Below are 13,836 nucleotides of genomic sequence, written 5' to 3'. Positions count from 1 at the left end.
ACAGGCGGGGAGAGGGGAAGGTCACTAATATTGGAGGACATTGTCTTAGATGTATAAAATATCTTCAACTTTTCAAATTTAGAAATTCATTTCCCATATATATATATATATATATATATATATATATATATAATTCCAGTCATAATGCTTCAGAGACATCACATCAGAGAAATGAAAGTAGAAAGTAGAAACTACTGAAGGAACTTCTTCAATGAAAGTAGGACATGCATACACACACACACACACACACACACACACACACAACCATACAGATAGACAGACAGACACACACACACAACCACACACAGACACACCCCTACACACACAGGCACAAAAGCGCACAGTTCAAAACAAACAGTTCTTATTAAAAGATTGTGCTGCCATTTTATGTGAAAATATACTTTATTCATGTAAAAAGATTGATTCCATACTGAAAGAAATCTTCACACTTTCAAGTTGCCTCCTCCGTACACTAATTCCACTATTACCATTTCTGAAACCAACACTGCTTTTTAAGAAGACATGCAAAAAACAGATAAACAATAACAAAAAGGACCATATGTACACATGAGCTTTCAAAACAGGTAATAAAAATCTCAATATACAAAAAAATTCTGGTTTTTAAAAACATGTACAGCAGTAAGGGAAAATGCTTTCTACTGTATGAAAAATATCATACTTCATAGACAAAACCCAACAACAATTTGTACGCTGTACATTATATACAGGTCTAACTGCTGCATTTTGCATGCTCCTTACTTGGCTACCATAAAACATACCAAAACTGCAAACAAAATGGCAGACATTCTATAAATACATTAATGTAACAAATAAGGCAGAATATGGGTAGAACATTATGCATGCAGTTAATATAAATATAGTGTAAACAACAAATTAAGACTAAAAGAGGTCATATAAGGCTACATATCAATTGTTGCTAGTGTAGTTCCTATCATTTAAGTCTATTTAAACAGCAGTGCAGGCTAGCATATGCTAATAGTAACAGGGCCAATTTGGCTGGTACATTCTTAAAGCAATGAAGGTTAACAGCTGAGCATTTAACTACTGAGCATTATAGGGAGCACTGAAAGCTAAAGGCCATGGAGATTGCAAATTTAAACTACATATGTTTTCAGAAAATTCAAAGTGCTCTTTTTCCCTTTGTAGCCTTTTCTATCTAAGGAGACTAAAGCGAGAGGCGAAGATCGCATGACCTAATTCAGGGTAAAACCAGTATCACCCATACGGTCTTTTACAATTGACCTCTCAGTAACACTGTGGACGCATGGGGAAAACCCAAACAAAAAAAATAAATAAATAAATACTTCCCTTGAGCTTCAACTACTTGTTGTCTCTTTGAACTACCTTTGCATCTGGTCAGACACAACATCAAAATGTAGTGTTAACCATCATGACTGTTCTGCAGTTGAAACAATAACAGGTAAAACAGTAAAGGTTTGGCAAGAATCAGATGCTAAGGAAACGAGTACAGGGTTAGGGTTGGGTGGTTTAAATGCTAAACTGTCCAACTACCCATTAAACCTGAGAGCTTGATTTTATAAGAGCCCTGTCATTTAAAATACAAAATAAAGAAACAAACACCTCAACACAGGGGCAACCAATACCAAGTTAAATGCTTCCTGAAAATAAACCACTGCATATTGTGAAATAAAACAAGTCAAAGAACTAGAGTTTCTGGTTACCAAACCATGGGTTGTTGGCCATGTTGGTAATTAATATTTTCCCCCAGTTGCTGAGCACCCTCTATGATCAAAGCCATTTAAACATTTTTACAACATTCATTATCGTTACAGAGACAAATATGTCACACTCCTAAAACGGAGGAAAATCCAAAAGAGAAAACAGTCGCCGCATTAAAAGTCCTGTGAGCTTTTGAATGACTTCATACTACGTTGCTTGGACAACGCCGATTGCTGACGGGCTAGCAGCCAACATACGTCAACAAGCCGCTCACGTACTGACACTTCCATCCATGACAATTCAGACTTAAAATGTCAATTTTCAGTTCAAAAAGGCAAAGACAACAGTCTCAGTTTCACGAGCTAACGGTACATCTACATATAATTAAATACACGGGAGTGAAGGGAAGTCTGTCGGCAAGACCAATCATATTTCACACTGCATTGTTTTCATTAGAAAGCCAATGAATACTAAAGTTTTTGAATGTTCAGTGCTGTCACACTAAAAAAGATCTTGCAATCTTCTGACAGCTCAAGGTATGGAAAAGCATAGCCAATAAGCTCATGGATGCTTTGCACAAACATGGCTACACTTATGTATGTGCAAACTGCCACACCGAACGATTCAAACAAACGGATAGTGCATAAACAGGGTGGAATTTCAAAAAGCTGAAGACATTAAAACACTTATTAAAAACACCTTAGACAAGAAACATGCAATTACCACTTAACAGATTAGATCCATTTAAAACTCAATCCTTTCTCAATCCACTTGATAAGTGTGAACAAACCAAAAGAAGAATAAAGAGAGAATATCTTCTGTCTGGCATTGAATAATAGCAGAGAAACCTTTTACAGGTCAACTCACATACATAAAACACAGATATTAACACTCCCATGGGTGTTTCTGTAGTTATTGAGTTATATTACTATAAGACCATGTGGCACACTAGCTTTTACCTCTTTAATTGCTTCTATTGTTAATAATTATGCACAAATATATTCCAGCTTTTGACATAAGCCTACATGACAGTTAGGAGTAATAGTCAGCTCATCTAGTGAAGGGATTTGAGTAGTTAAAGGGCAGAGGGAGGGTACCCAACTTAAACATGCAACTTCACAGCCTTGTAATGCCATGTCCTCCTTCAATAAAAGCAGTGAGAACCACGTCAAACTGCTCAACGGACAAACTAAGTGCTTACAGGAAACCCCACAGATGGTCGACATTTTCCCCAACGCATCTCAGGGAGAGGCTGGTTAGTGTCCTAAATGACCAGCACAGAACAGAGTAAAAACTAAAGTCTAAAAAGTGCTTTCTGCTTAAAAAAAAAAGAAAGAAAGGGGAAGTTGCCCTGGCAATCAGTCTTTCTTGCTAGATCCCAGTTTTTTGAGCAGCTTCCTCCCTTTGGAGAAGAAGCCCTTTTTCTTCTTGCCTGGGGGAGAGGCGTCTGTCTGCATGGGGCTCTCTGAGGGAGGCGGGTGAGGGGGAGAGGTGCTGGGGGCTGGGTCTGGAGCAAGAGGGGACTCTGCTTCTGGGGCCACCCGTGGTGCGGGCTGGTCCTCCGACGCGGTCAGGCTCACCTGGGGAGACGGGGAGAAATGAGGACATGAAGGAAGACCCATCTTCCCTTTATTTACTGAGCCACAACACCCTGACCTCAACCCCCCTCCGCCCTTCACAGGCTCAAAAACTAAACAAATCTAAAACCAATGATCATGGGGCGATGGAAAGAAATGGGAACTGAAACTGGACACATACATTTCACAGATGACTCGAGAGGCTCCATTTTCCATTGTAACTACTTATCAACCTGATTGGAGAGCAGTGAGGAGTCCTGCCTCTAAATGTGGAACCATGTGCAAGACTTGAATGGGTTATAAGATTGTAAAGTCTGTAAATGTAAAGACCTTTCCAACCAAAAATTCTGCTTCCACAGTCTACATGAGCAAAGCGTAGCTCCACAAGTCATATTCTTTTTGTTTGATTACAATGTTCACTCAGTGTAACAGAAAAAGCATTCGAGAATTCATACTGATGTACCAAACTGGCAACAGAAAAATCAAGTTTTTTTTTTTTATCCTTTTTTAATTTTAGTAAAAAAGTGATTTCAGAGAATTTGCTAAACCTGTCACAGTAAACAGTAATTTAAGTAAATTTAAACAGTAAACAGTTAAGCAATTTATAATTCTAATTGTGCATTGTTTAGTAGGGAGCGCATTAGAGGGTCTAAATTCTAACTTATTAGTAGGCTAAGTGTTCTACATACAAACAGAAAGTCATGTAATACCTTTCATTGATAAACAGCTACAACCTAAGGTGTAAAGCCTATCTAAAGAGCTAAGGGAAGTGGGATACCAGGACTCCATGGTATGGCAGAAGATACCCAGCCCTTCAGTTGGCCCATCACAGAAAGGAGGCTTGATCTGAGGTCTTATGAAGGCTTTATAAAACACAAGAACCCAGATTATCTCGGCTCCATGCTCCGAAACACAGAAACAACTACACTGAGGTGCTCAGACCAAGTCAAAGGGGAAGGCTTAAATAGGGCCCAACCATCAAATAATTTAGACCCCACCATATCAATGAGCTCTTGAAAGAGTGATAAGCTTGTTAAACGTTATTTTTAAAAATGAATGGCATTTGATTAGAGGGAAAAGAAAGATACATCAGGGAGCAATGTAGCTCCTGTTTCAGTGACAAGCTTCACTCTATGCCATAGCTTTCCTCAGTACAGACCTTCAAATTTGAAAGCAAAGCAAACAATGAAGATTGTGATTAAAAAGATTAAACTAAATCTTTTTCTATCCAATACAATACAGTAAACACCTTTAGAACCAATTCCATAATAGATTGCCACAGTTTGTAGTCCTAGAGTTAGAATTTTTGAGAATATAAGGTCTGTGGTTAACGTACACTTCAGAGTTTTGTGTTTTGTTCTACAAGATAAGTTAAATCCATTAATGTTACAACCGTGAGTTTTGAAGCGGTTATGTGCTTTAAAAAGGTAAGTTGCTAACAAGTTGCTAGATTGAAACTATAACAGCATGAGTGGTGGCCGGCAAAATATGAATGTTGTTGTAGTTTCAACTGATTAGCAACTTGCTTTTTTAAAGCACATACTGTAGAAGTACACGGTTGAGATATTATTGGATGCAATATAACCTATATATATAACCTCTCTTAAGTGTACATTAACCACAAACCTTATATCCCACAGAAATAAAATAAAAAACTGAGGGAACCCATGGTGGAAGAAACTGTCGGGTTGGCCTACAAAAAGACATCATCACTGTAACACTATTCACACAACTGGCCCTGTGTTGTAGAGCACCATGGACTAAACTTCATCCACTGACTTAAACACTAGCTGTCTGAGACGGAGTCTGGAGCCTGAGGAATCCACAGGCACAGGAGGGGGGACAGGCCTGATTCTGGCCCTTCTCTGGGTATCTTCACCGACAGAAAGACTTACACTTTACGCTTTGAATGCACACTTCGTCTGTGCCTCTGCAAGGCAGTTCGGGGGAAAAAAAGGAAGACGCATGATGAAAATCGAACGAAGAAGAACTCAAAATAACACAAAAAGACAGACATCAGAAAAGTAAGGACAGTTTCATGCAATGTTAATGCTGCTGAAGGTGATGTAGATATTGAGGCCCTGTAAGAACATGCCTTAGTTCCTGATGGAAGGAAAGGCATCACAAGGATCCAGTTCACAGACCCAGAAACAATAAAAACGAGTCCCCAGCAGTATAGTACTTTAGCTGTGTACCATTCTCTACTAAAATTTTTCCAAATAGAATACTAAACCCAGGCAATTTTATAATTTCATAGTAAATTCCACAGTAAAATGGAAATACAGTTGGTTTCTCAATGATATCTCAACTTTGTAAAACAATGCAATAAGGAACCCTTGATAAGTTCAGACTACTCTAACGGTAAGATAAATGTAACTGAGTACTTGCAAATACAATGTTCTCCTGGATGCTCCTCTTACCTGGGACTCCTGTCTGCTCTCTGACTGGCCCTGGTCCACCACGGGGCCCCTGGACGACTCGTCCCCAGCCTCAGGAAGGGCCTGCAGGAAGTTGGATGGTACCAGACCTTTCTGCCCATTCACTTCCCCCTGGATTCAAACAGTCACTGTCAGATGCTAAACACTCATAGGAAGTACATGGCAGGCTCATTGGCAATACCATTTCTGGGCCATGGCAGCCATCTTGCGGTGGCGCCACTTGTGTAAGTACCAGATAGAATGAGGTCCTTTCTAGTTCTTACACAGTTCTGTGGTCTACATACAAACAGTAAGTCACACACACACCCAGCACCACGTTCAGCCCTGCCTCCGCTGTCACCACACCCACAACCTGAACCCGACAGACCTTTTTTATTGGTTGAACCATTTGGTTACACAATTGTCATACTTTTTCTAGAAAATGTTCTAGCATTGACTCTGCAGGAATGTCAAGTCCAAGGTTGATCAAATCTCCCATTTAATTTAGCTTTTTTTTGGGCCAAAGCAGCCCAGTGCGAACCGGTCAAGTGTTCAAGAGAATCGGAAGTCACGAGGGGACACTTACGTAAAAGAATCCATCGTCGTCCATGTCCCCGAACACGTGGATGACGTCCCCGGCACTGAATTTGAGCTCGGCCTGAGGGGGGGGGGGGGGGGGGAGAGAGGGGGAGAGAGAGAGAGAGAGAGAGAGAGAGAGGGACAGAGAGAGAGAGAGAGAGAGAGAGAGAGAGAGAGATGGGGTTTCAGCACTCAGGAAAAGCTCCAGGACAAGAAGCCCAGCTTCTCACGGTAACAAGGAGGAGAGGTCATGCGACTCCGCCAGCCAAATCGACACAAAAGGGGACATCGGTCGCCCCGTTTCATTCGTTCTGTAGGACTCTGAAGTGCGATATCGGAGCAGTCACCTCGACATCGGCGTTGGGGGAGCTCTCCCGGGGGTCGTAGTCGAAGACGGCCACCATCCTGCGGGGGGCGAGGGCCGGGGGTCCGCTGGCGGGCAGACTGGAATCTGTCAATAAACACAGCAAACGACACAATCAGATCCCCCTTAATGCAAGAACCCATCACCCGCTCACTGCTGGGCTGAGTGTTGAGTGTTGCGTGTTGCGAGTATTGGGCATGTGCTGCATAATGAGCCTTCCAGTGCGCAGTCACATGGGCACATAGTAGCTCAGCCACGGTCACCGTTATTCATGCTCTGGCACTACTTTTGAAATTCGGGCACTACTTTTCCTCAGTCTTGAAATGATCCAGAATTGAAATACGGTTTACTCTCATTAGGGGCTCGATGGGAGGAGAATCCAGGAGCCCCTAAACTTAATGAAATCCAGCAGATGTAAGGAGCGGGGATGGAGAGGGCAGCAGTGACTGAGGCCCTCTTTGTAGCCATGCTGGATATTAAGAAAGCTGCAATGATGTGATGTGGTACCTGTAGTCCACATTTTCATTAGCCGGTAAATGCACACGAAAAGGAGAAAAATTTGACAAAACTGAAAAAAATAAATCATGGAGTCACTTTTTACATGCACCCTCATACGGAATGAGGAAGTGGACAAAAAAATGTGATGAACAAAGACAAAGCATTCTGGGATATCCAAAATCAAGGCAGGTCAGTGTTTGTCCAAAAAAAAGAACAAAAAAAAAAAAGGGGGGGGGGGGGAGAGAAGCAAGTAGTTAGCCATGAAAATGACAGCATGCATGAGGTTTTCATTCCGGGAAACTCAACAACTCGGCACTCTTCAGACATGCATAGGGTTATGAATTTTGGGTTGTTTGGAGGGTTGTGGCACCCTTGTCCAACAATGCAAGGCTGTGGACAGAATGGGAGATCATCCTAACCTCTACTCGAGTCTACACTGTCCTCCCAAACACCGGCAGATTCCACTGAGAGGGGGAAAGGAGAGAAAAGTGCTCATTAGAGTAAAAATCTATCCTTTTGCAGAACACACACACAGCCATATACACACGCGCACACAGAACAAGCCCAAACTGGCCCAAAATCAAGCAGATGGAGGCCATGTAGCGGTCACACGTGGAAGTGAACAAAGACACAGATGTAGCAGACCAGAAAGGACACTATGTCAGGATCACAAAGAACTACCATAGTCTTCCCACCCTTCACTCTGGGGCTCTACAAAGAGCACGACGGCAGATTTTCTGCAGGAAATTGTTCAAACGTAGTCTGCTAACCTACGAAATCTTGACAGAACGTCCCTTCTGGTGGACACGCAGGCAGGAGAGAGGGTGAAACGGGGGAGAGAAGAGGAGACACAGCGAGCAGCGAGACACACCTTTCTTGCTTCGTCTAGGTTTCGGCGGTGGGACGGGGCGGCGCGGAAGCTGTGCGTGTGAACGAGCGCCTTTATGGAATTTAAAAAAGAAATAGACAAAAAAACAGGAAAAAAATAGAAAGGAAATAAAGAAGCAGACCAGACAGAAGGCAAAATTACAGACAGAACGAAAGGCCCAAAGGAAGAAAAAAATAAATAAAAAAACGGGAATCAAAACCATGGCTGGCAGAACGGCAGTGAGACAAGTGAAAGTGGAGAGGGTTACAACACCTGCAGAGAAACTCTTAGGACTGAAGAAAGAGAACATGCAAAACACTGGCTGATCTGATGGTTCAGTGTGTGTGTGTGTGTGTGTGTGTGTGTGTGTGTGTGCATGTATGCATGTGTATGGGGGGGGGTTCAAACCACAGTTCAATGTAAGACAGTGTTTTTGGAAAACACACCACACCAAAGCGTTCGCTCTACATTGAAATTCTCAGCCGTGGAACTCAAAGCATTGCGTGTGTGTGCTATTGGAGCTGAAACCATCAGTTTCATTAAAAGAGAACTGTGCACATATACAGCCAGCACCTGGAGAAAGCAGCAAAGCAGCAGAGACCCACACAAACATTCACCTCATTTTCACCCTGACGGACCTGTCCTTAGGCAGCCCAGAACCTCCATATGTTAAAGTCAGTATTAAGGAGAAATACAGGGCAGTGGAGTTCAGAAAGACTCACTGAACATTTTCTTTTTATTTCATGCATGCTCCTGACGTTAGCCCTCCAGCGAGCACGTCAATGTGAAACTATTATTTTCCACATAGCTCACTGATATAAAAAAAAATAATAATAAAAAGAATGAAAAAAATGTCAGTTTTGACAGCAACGTGTGGCATTTTACTCTCTTATGATTGCATTGTATGAAGTTGCTTTGACTTCTTCAAGAGCCTAAAGGAAGTGGAATTACTTTTCCACTCTATATAGTTATATACATTATATTTTTCGGAAACATAATATTTCCAAAAAAGCCCTGAGGGAGATTTCACAAAGGAAAATGCTTGAGAAATGTTTTTTTTCTTCCTAACATTGTCTTTAAATCTTTTCAATTTTCCGGGTTTCAGCATAACACATCAAATATGTGTACTAATTAAAAACTGTAAGACTGCTGCTGCAGCATGCATAGACCACAGAATAATGAGCCCCAAAGATGTTACATCACTTCCTGTTTAAGTAAACAGGTCAGCAGTGTGAAATGAGTTTGCTGAAGCAGAGGCACTGCAGCCTGCAGAAGAGATAGTAAAAAAGGCCACAGTGCTCGGTCGCCACTGCTGTCATACATATACGTTAGGCACTGCGGGCCTGCATACTGCATATTCAAGTCCCACCCTGTTGGGGCGACTGGTGCTAGAACGGAATGAATGCAATCCAGGAAGGCTGTTTCGCTGTCAGCACAGGTGTGGTGCATGCTGGGAGTCGAGTGGCAATGAGGGTGCTTGTGCTGGCCGGTGACTACCCGGCGAGGCCTCTTGGCTCGAGTACCTATTTTCTCCATGGACGCCTCTGCGGACAGGAAGCCCTGCTGCAGCAGCTGGTCCCTGGTCTCCTCGTCGTCCACCTGGATCTCGGACACCATGTTGCAGGGCACGAAGCCCAGGCGGCCCCCGCACTCCCCGCGGTAGAAACCGTCGGCGTCCTTCTCGCCGCACACCTAACGCAGGAGCACACACATACAAATGACCCCCAGACATCACTTCCTGTCTCTCTCTCTCTCAACAACACCAAGTTTGAGCTGAAGTTATGCTCAGGGCGGCCCAACCCAGTTCCTGGAGATCTACTCCCATTGTAGGTTTTCACTCCAACTTGAACAAAGGATTGATCATTCAACAGCTGCTATTGACCTGCTAATACATAGAAGCATGTGTGCGAAATGTGGGTCAAAATGAAAACCATGCATCAACATCTGATGAAGCTGCTAAAGACCGTAATAACCATTAGTGTCAGTATCTCGCTTAGTGAGTGAAAAATGGCTTCAAACAATATTCAGACCCTTTGCTGTGGGACTCCAAATTATGGTCAGGTGCATCCTGAATTGCAAACTGAATTGACTGGACAAAAGGCACACACCTGTGTATATAAGGTCCCACAATTCACATTGCATGTCAGGACAAAAACCAAGCCATTAAGTCCAAGGAACTCTGTAGATCTCCGCGATACAATTGTGTTGAAGCATAGATCAGGGCAAGGGTATAAAACTATTTCTAAAGCATTGACTTTAACACTTTAAGCAGAACTCCAAGCACTGTCTGGCAAACACCAGACACTGCTCATCACCTGGCTAATACCACCCCTACAGTGAAGAATGGTGGTAGTAGCATCACGCTATACGAGTGCTTCTCAGCGGCAGGGACAGGAAGACAGGTCAGAATTGAGGGAAGGATGAATGTAGCCAAATACAGAAGAAAACCTGCTCTAGAGTGCATGCGACCTCAGACTGGGGTGACTATTTTCTGAAGCAACTGCAAATTGTCTTTCACTTTTTCTTTATAAAATGAAGACATTAACACTGAATTTAAAGCAATTACTTACAAAGGAAAGGACCTCTATTTCAAAGTATTCAAACATTCAGAGTAGATGCATTCAACACCAGCACAAACTGACTGTCATAAATATGTTATAAGATGATGTATGTATGAGCCCATGTACACAAACACGGGGGAAGTCTGTGCCGCGGCTTGTGTCCTGTTGGGGGAGCTGTACCTTGATAATCTGCCCCTCCTTGAAAGGCAGCTCCTCCTCGGCAGCGTCCGGGTTGGGGGACATGATGGCAGGGTCGTAGGGGAAAAGAGCCACGAAAATGCGCACCTCGCCCTCGGCAACCAGCCTCTCAGGCTCTGCCTCCAACTGGCCATCTGCACACAGAGCAGAGACAGCCGCCCGCTCGGTCATCCACGTGCTCGTGGAGAGAGGGGCCCAGGTGTGCCTTAATCCTCCCTGAGCCTAAGCCTGTGTGAGCGGCTTGTGTGTGTGTGTGTGTGTGTGTGTGTGTGTGTGTGTGTGTGTGTGTGTGTGTGTGTGTGAGGCAGGACGTGTGCAGATAACCCCCCCATGGCGAGGGAAACTCATGCCAGCTAAGTGAAACGGCTGTGGGAGACCACCACGCCTCCCTGAACGGACAATCCCATGGGCCGGGAGATTAACCTGGGTTTTAACTATGGCTACATCAGTGACTCTCGATTCTACATAGAAATGAGAGCAAGTATATTAAAACAATGCTAGCCCTTGATGAATAACACTGAACTACAGCAGTCAGACATGATGTGCATTTTCGGATCTCATTGACAATGGCCAATAAATGAGTTTGTGTTGAGCCAGAACCTGAGCAGCAATCACGTCAGGTTGAGAGAGCTAAGAATCTAGAGCACTCCTCTTCTTTCGGTATTTGCATGCATGTATGTGTATGTGTGCGTGCACAAGTCTATGTGAAAGTTATGAACAGCCACCGGCCAAATCATAATAAATTTTGACACACTCATATTTTCCATGGAAACTTTAATAGATTCCAAAATTAGGCTGGTCTCGTTCGCAGTTAATCTGGGTTTCAATTCTCTGTTTTTTCAAGGGGTTCAGTAACAGCAAACATGACTAAGGCTGGGATTCCGTTACAGTTGTCACGGTGTCACGGTGATTTTTGTCATGAATTGGGCAGTTCTGTGACTTTCCGTATTTTCTCTAATTAGTGCTTGATGTTTTGGATGATAACTCAACAGCTTTTTTTTAACTCAATGATTTCTTCCATTTTTCCTGGTTTTCAGTGATAATCAACAAGTTTGCTGTGACTGCTCCATGAGTCAATATTTTCAGTGAAAGATACCTTGCCTTACACATGATCTACATACAGTGGTTTTGTGAGGAAAACGTGGTTAGCCTGACCTGTGGGTTGCCTTGCTTCAGTATGCCCCGGCTTCAGCGAGCTCTGCCCATACCAGGCTGAGGAATCCTTAGTCACATGCGGGTCCTCGTTGCCAAGAGTTTCCTGATGAAAGGTAAACAGTTGAGTTTCAGCTCCCCATCTCCACACCTATGCTAACATAGTTCATGCTAAACTGTACATTCAGAGCCTGTTTGAACTAGCTGCTTACTGAAGAGCATCTGGAGTAGTTCATTCCTGAATCCCAGTGGAAAGTTCCCACACACCATCAGGCTTTTGAGGCCCTCTTGGACACTTGCGTGCCCCCCTTCAATCAAACTTTTCCTGAGTTTATATTTTACACACAAATCCCCCCCCTCCCCCCAAACTGCTTTGACTCATTTCCAAAAGGGGAGTGAGTCAAGGACACAAGATTACGGTCGGTAAAACCCAAGATGCCCTCCACAGATGCTGTTTTGGATTGGAAAAAACTCTCGCAAGTTCTCTCTCGAAATATACACTCCTATCGCTATTGCAGCTACATGGGAAAAAGAAGCACAGAACAGGCATGTCTCCCTACAGAGGGAGTAGATCCTCCCCCCTCCCTCACATCAGCCATGGAGTCCAGCCATGGAGAACGATGCTCGCCCCAAACACAAAGCGAGGAGGGGATGCATTCGGACAGAGGAAAGCTGGGATCCAAGCGCTACGAAAAGGGGTAGACCAGCGACTGACCAACAGGGATCACGGGGACAACAAATACTGGCTTTAACCTTTTGCATCCATCACCCTACTTCATTCAGCTTTCACAGGCATCTCCATGGTTATAAGACCACTGCATCTGTCTTTTAGTCCTAGCATATGTCTTTTACTCCTAGCATTGATTTGTGAAAATGACATTGAAAGACTTCCTGAAAAGCTGTTCTGTCACTCTTCTTGGGTCACTACGATAACTGTTGTCCTGGGGGCATGACCTTCCCTAACGAGACGCAAAAGGTTACGGCCATTCCCGCACACCCAGAGGGGAGAAACACACCCTTGCGTGGCTGTCCGTGGAGCTGTAACCCTTGGCCGCATGCTCGGGTTTGGCACGCCGCGGGAATAACCTGTGGTCGTGATGTAGGTCCTCAGGGGGCACCCTAGAGTAAGGACCCGGAGCCTTTTGGGGCCCGAGGGAACCAAATGAGACGAAATGGCTGCTCGGCTCCTCCGGGACCTCCGAGCACTCGCCCTCGACCCACCACTCTGGGCTCAACTGCTCCGGCACCTCTCCGGGGTCGTAAGGGGCCACCTCTTCGTCGTCCTCCGTCCCGTACTCAATGTCGATCTCCGCCCCCGTGCCAGCGGGGGCCTCTGCCCTTGGGCCCGTGTGATGGTACTGGCCCGAGGACACCAGGTTGGAGGTCATCTGGCTCCTCAGCAATGCCTCCCTCCTCAGCCGGTCTGCGCTCCGACTGGCTCCGTCCCTCAGAGGGTAGGTCCTGTGCCCGGTCTCCTGGGACACCCTCACCTGGACGTCCTTGTTGGGGATGTAGACACTGCTGTCTGAGTCACACTCATCCAGGTAGTTGATGGTCTCCACTGTGTCGGCGTAGTGAACGCGGTGCTTCCGTTTGCTCCGGACTGGCATGGCACTGTCCGCTGAGAGGCCCAGGTGGTGGCGGGGCCTGTTGCTGGTCAGCAGGTCTTTGGGGCCGTAGTATCTGCGACTCAAGCAGCTGCTGCTGGCCATTGGGCCACCTCCAAAGCTGGCTCCTCCCTGTGGGCTGGCCTCATCCAGTTCCAAGCAGTTGTCCTCTTCCTCAGTGACCTCGGCGATGCTGAAGAGCTCCGCATCATGGTAGGTTTGCAGTGGCAGCTTCAGGATCTTCTCCAGGAGGTCCTCCTCACTGTCCACCTCCCACGCGTCCAGCTGTGGTAATGGGGGCCGCGGTTTGGAGT

The 13,836-nt window shown here is 44.7% G+C and overlaps 1 protein-coding gene across 1 annotated transcript in view; it reads right to left on the bottom strand.

Annotated features, from left to right (window-relative positions):
• Positions 1-383: 383 nt before the first annotated feature.
• Positions 384-13,836, bottom strand: part of LOC133133295 (peripheral-type benzodiazepine receptor-associated protein 1-like) — a 108,172-nt gene continuing 94,719 nt past the window's right edge. Inside the window, exons 23-31 of the mRNA XM_061249402.1 lie at positions 12,932-13,807; positions 11,919-12,021; positions 10,746-10,897; positions 9,528-9,696; positions 7,556-7,600; positions 6,622-6,725; positions 6,282-6,353; positions 5,699-5,827; positions 384-3,281 (exon numbers count right to left, since the gene is read on the bottom strand). Coding sequence (XP_061105386.1) covers positions 3,060-3,281; positions 5,699-5,827; positions 6,282-6,353; positions 6,622-6,725; positions 7,556-7,600; positions 9,528-9,696; positions 10,746-10,897; positions 11,919-12,021; positions 12,932-13,807 — 1,872 coding nt within the window. The 3' untranslated portion in view covers positions 384-3,059. The remainder of the gene's footprint in view (positions 3,282-5,698; positions 5,828-6,281; positions 6,354-6,621; positions 6,726-7,555; positions 7,601-9,527; positions 9,697-10,745; positions 10,898-11,918; positions 12,022-12,931; positions 13,808-13,836) is intronic.

Source organism: Conger conger, chromosome 7 (genome assembly GCF_963514075.1).
Source record: "Conger conger chromosome 7, fConCon1.1, whole genome shotgun sequence".
Taxonomy (NCBI): domain Eukaryota; kingdom Metazoa; phylum Chordata; class Actinopteri; order Anguilliformes; family Congridae; genus Conger; species Conger conger.
The sequence above is the reverse complement of the archived record's forward strand: the minus strand, read 5'-3'. Positions and strand labels throughout refer to the sequence as shown.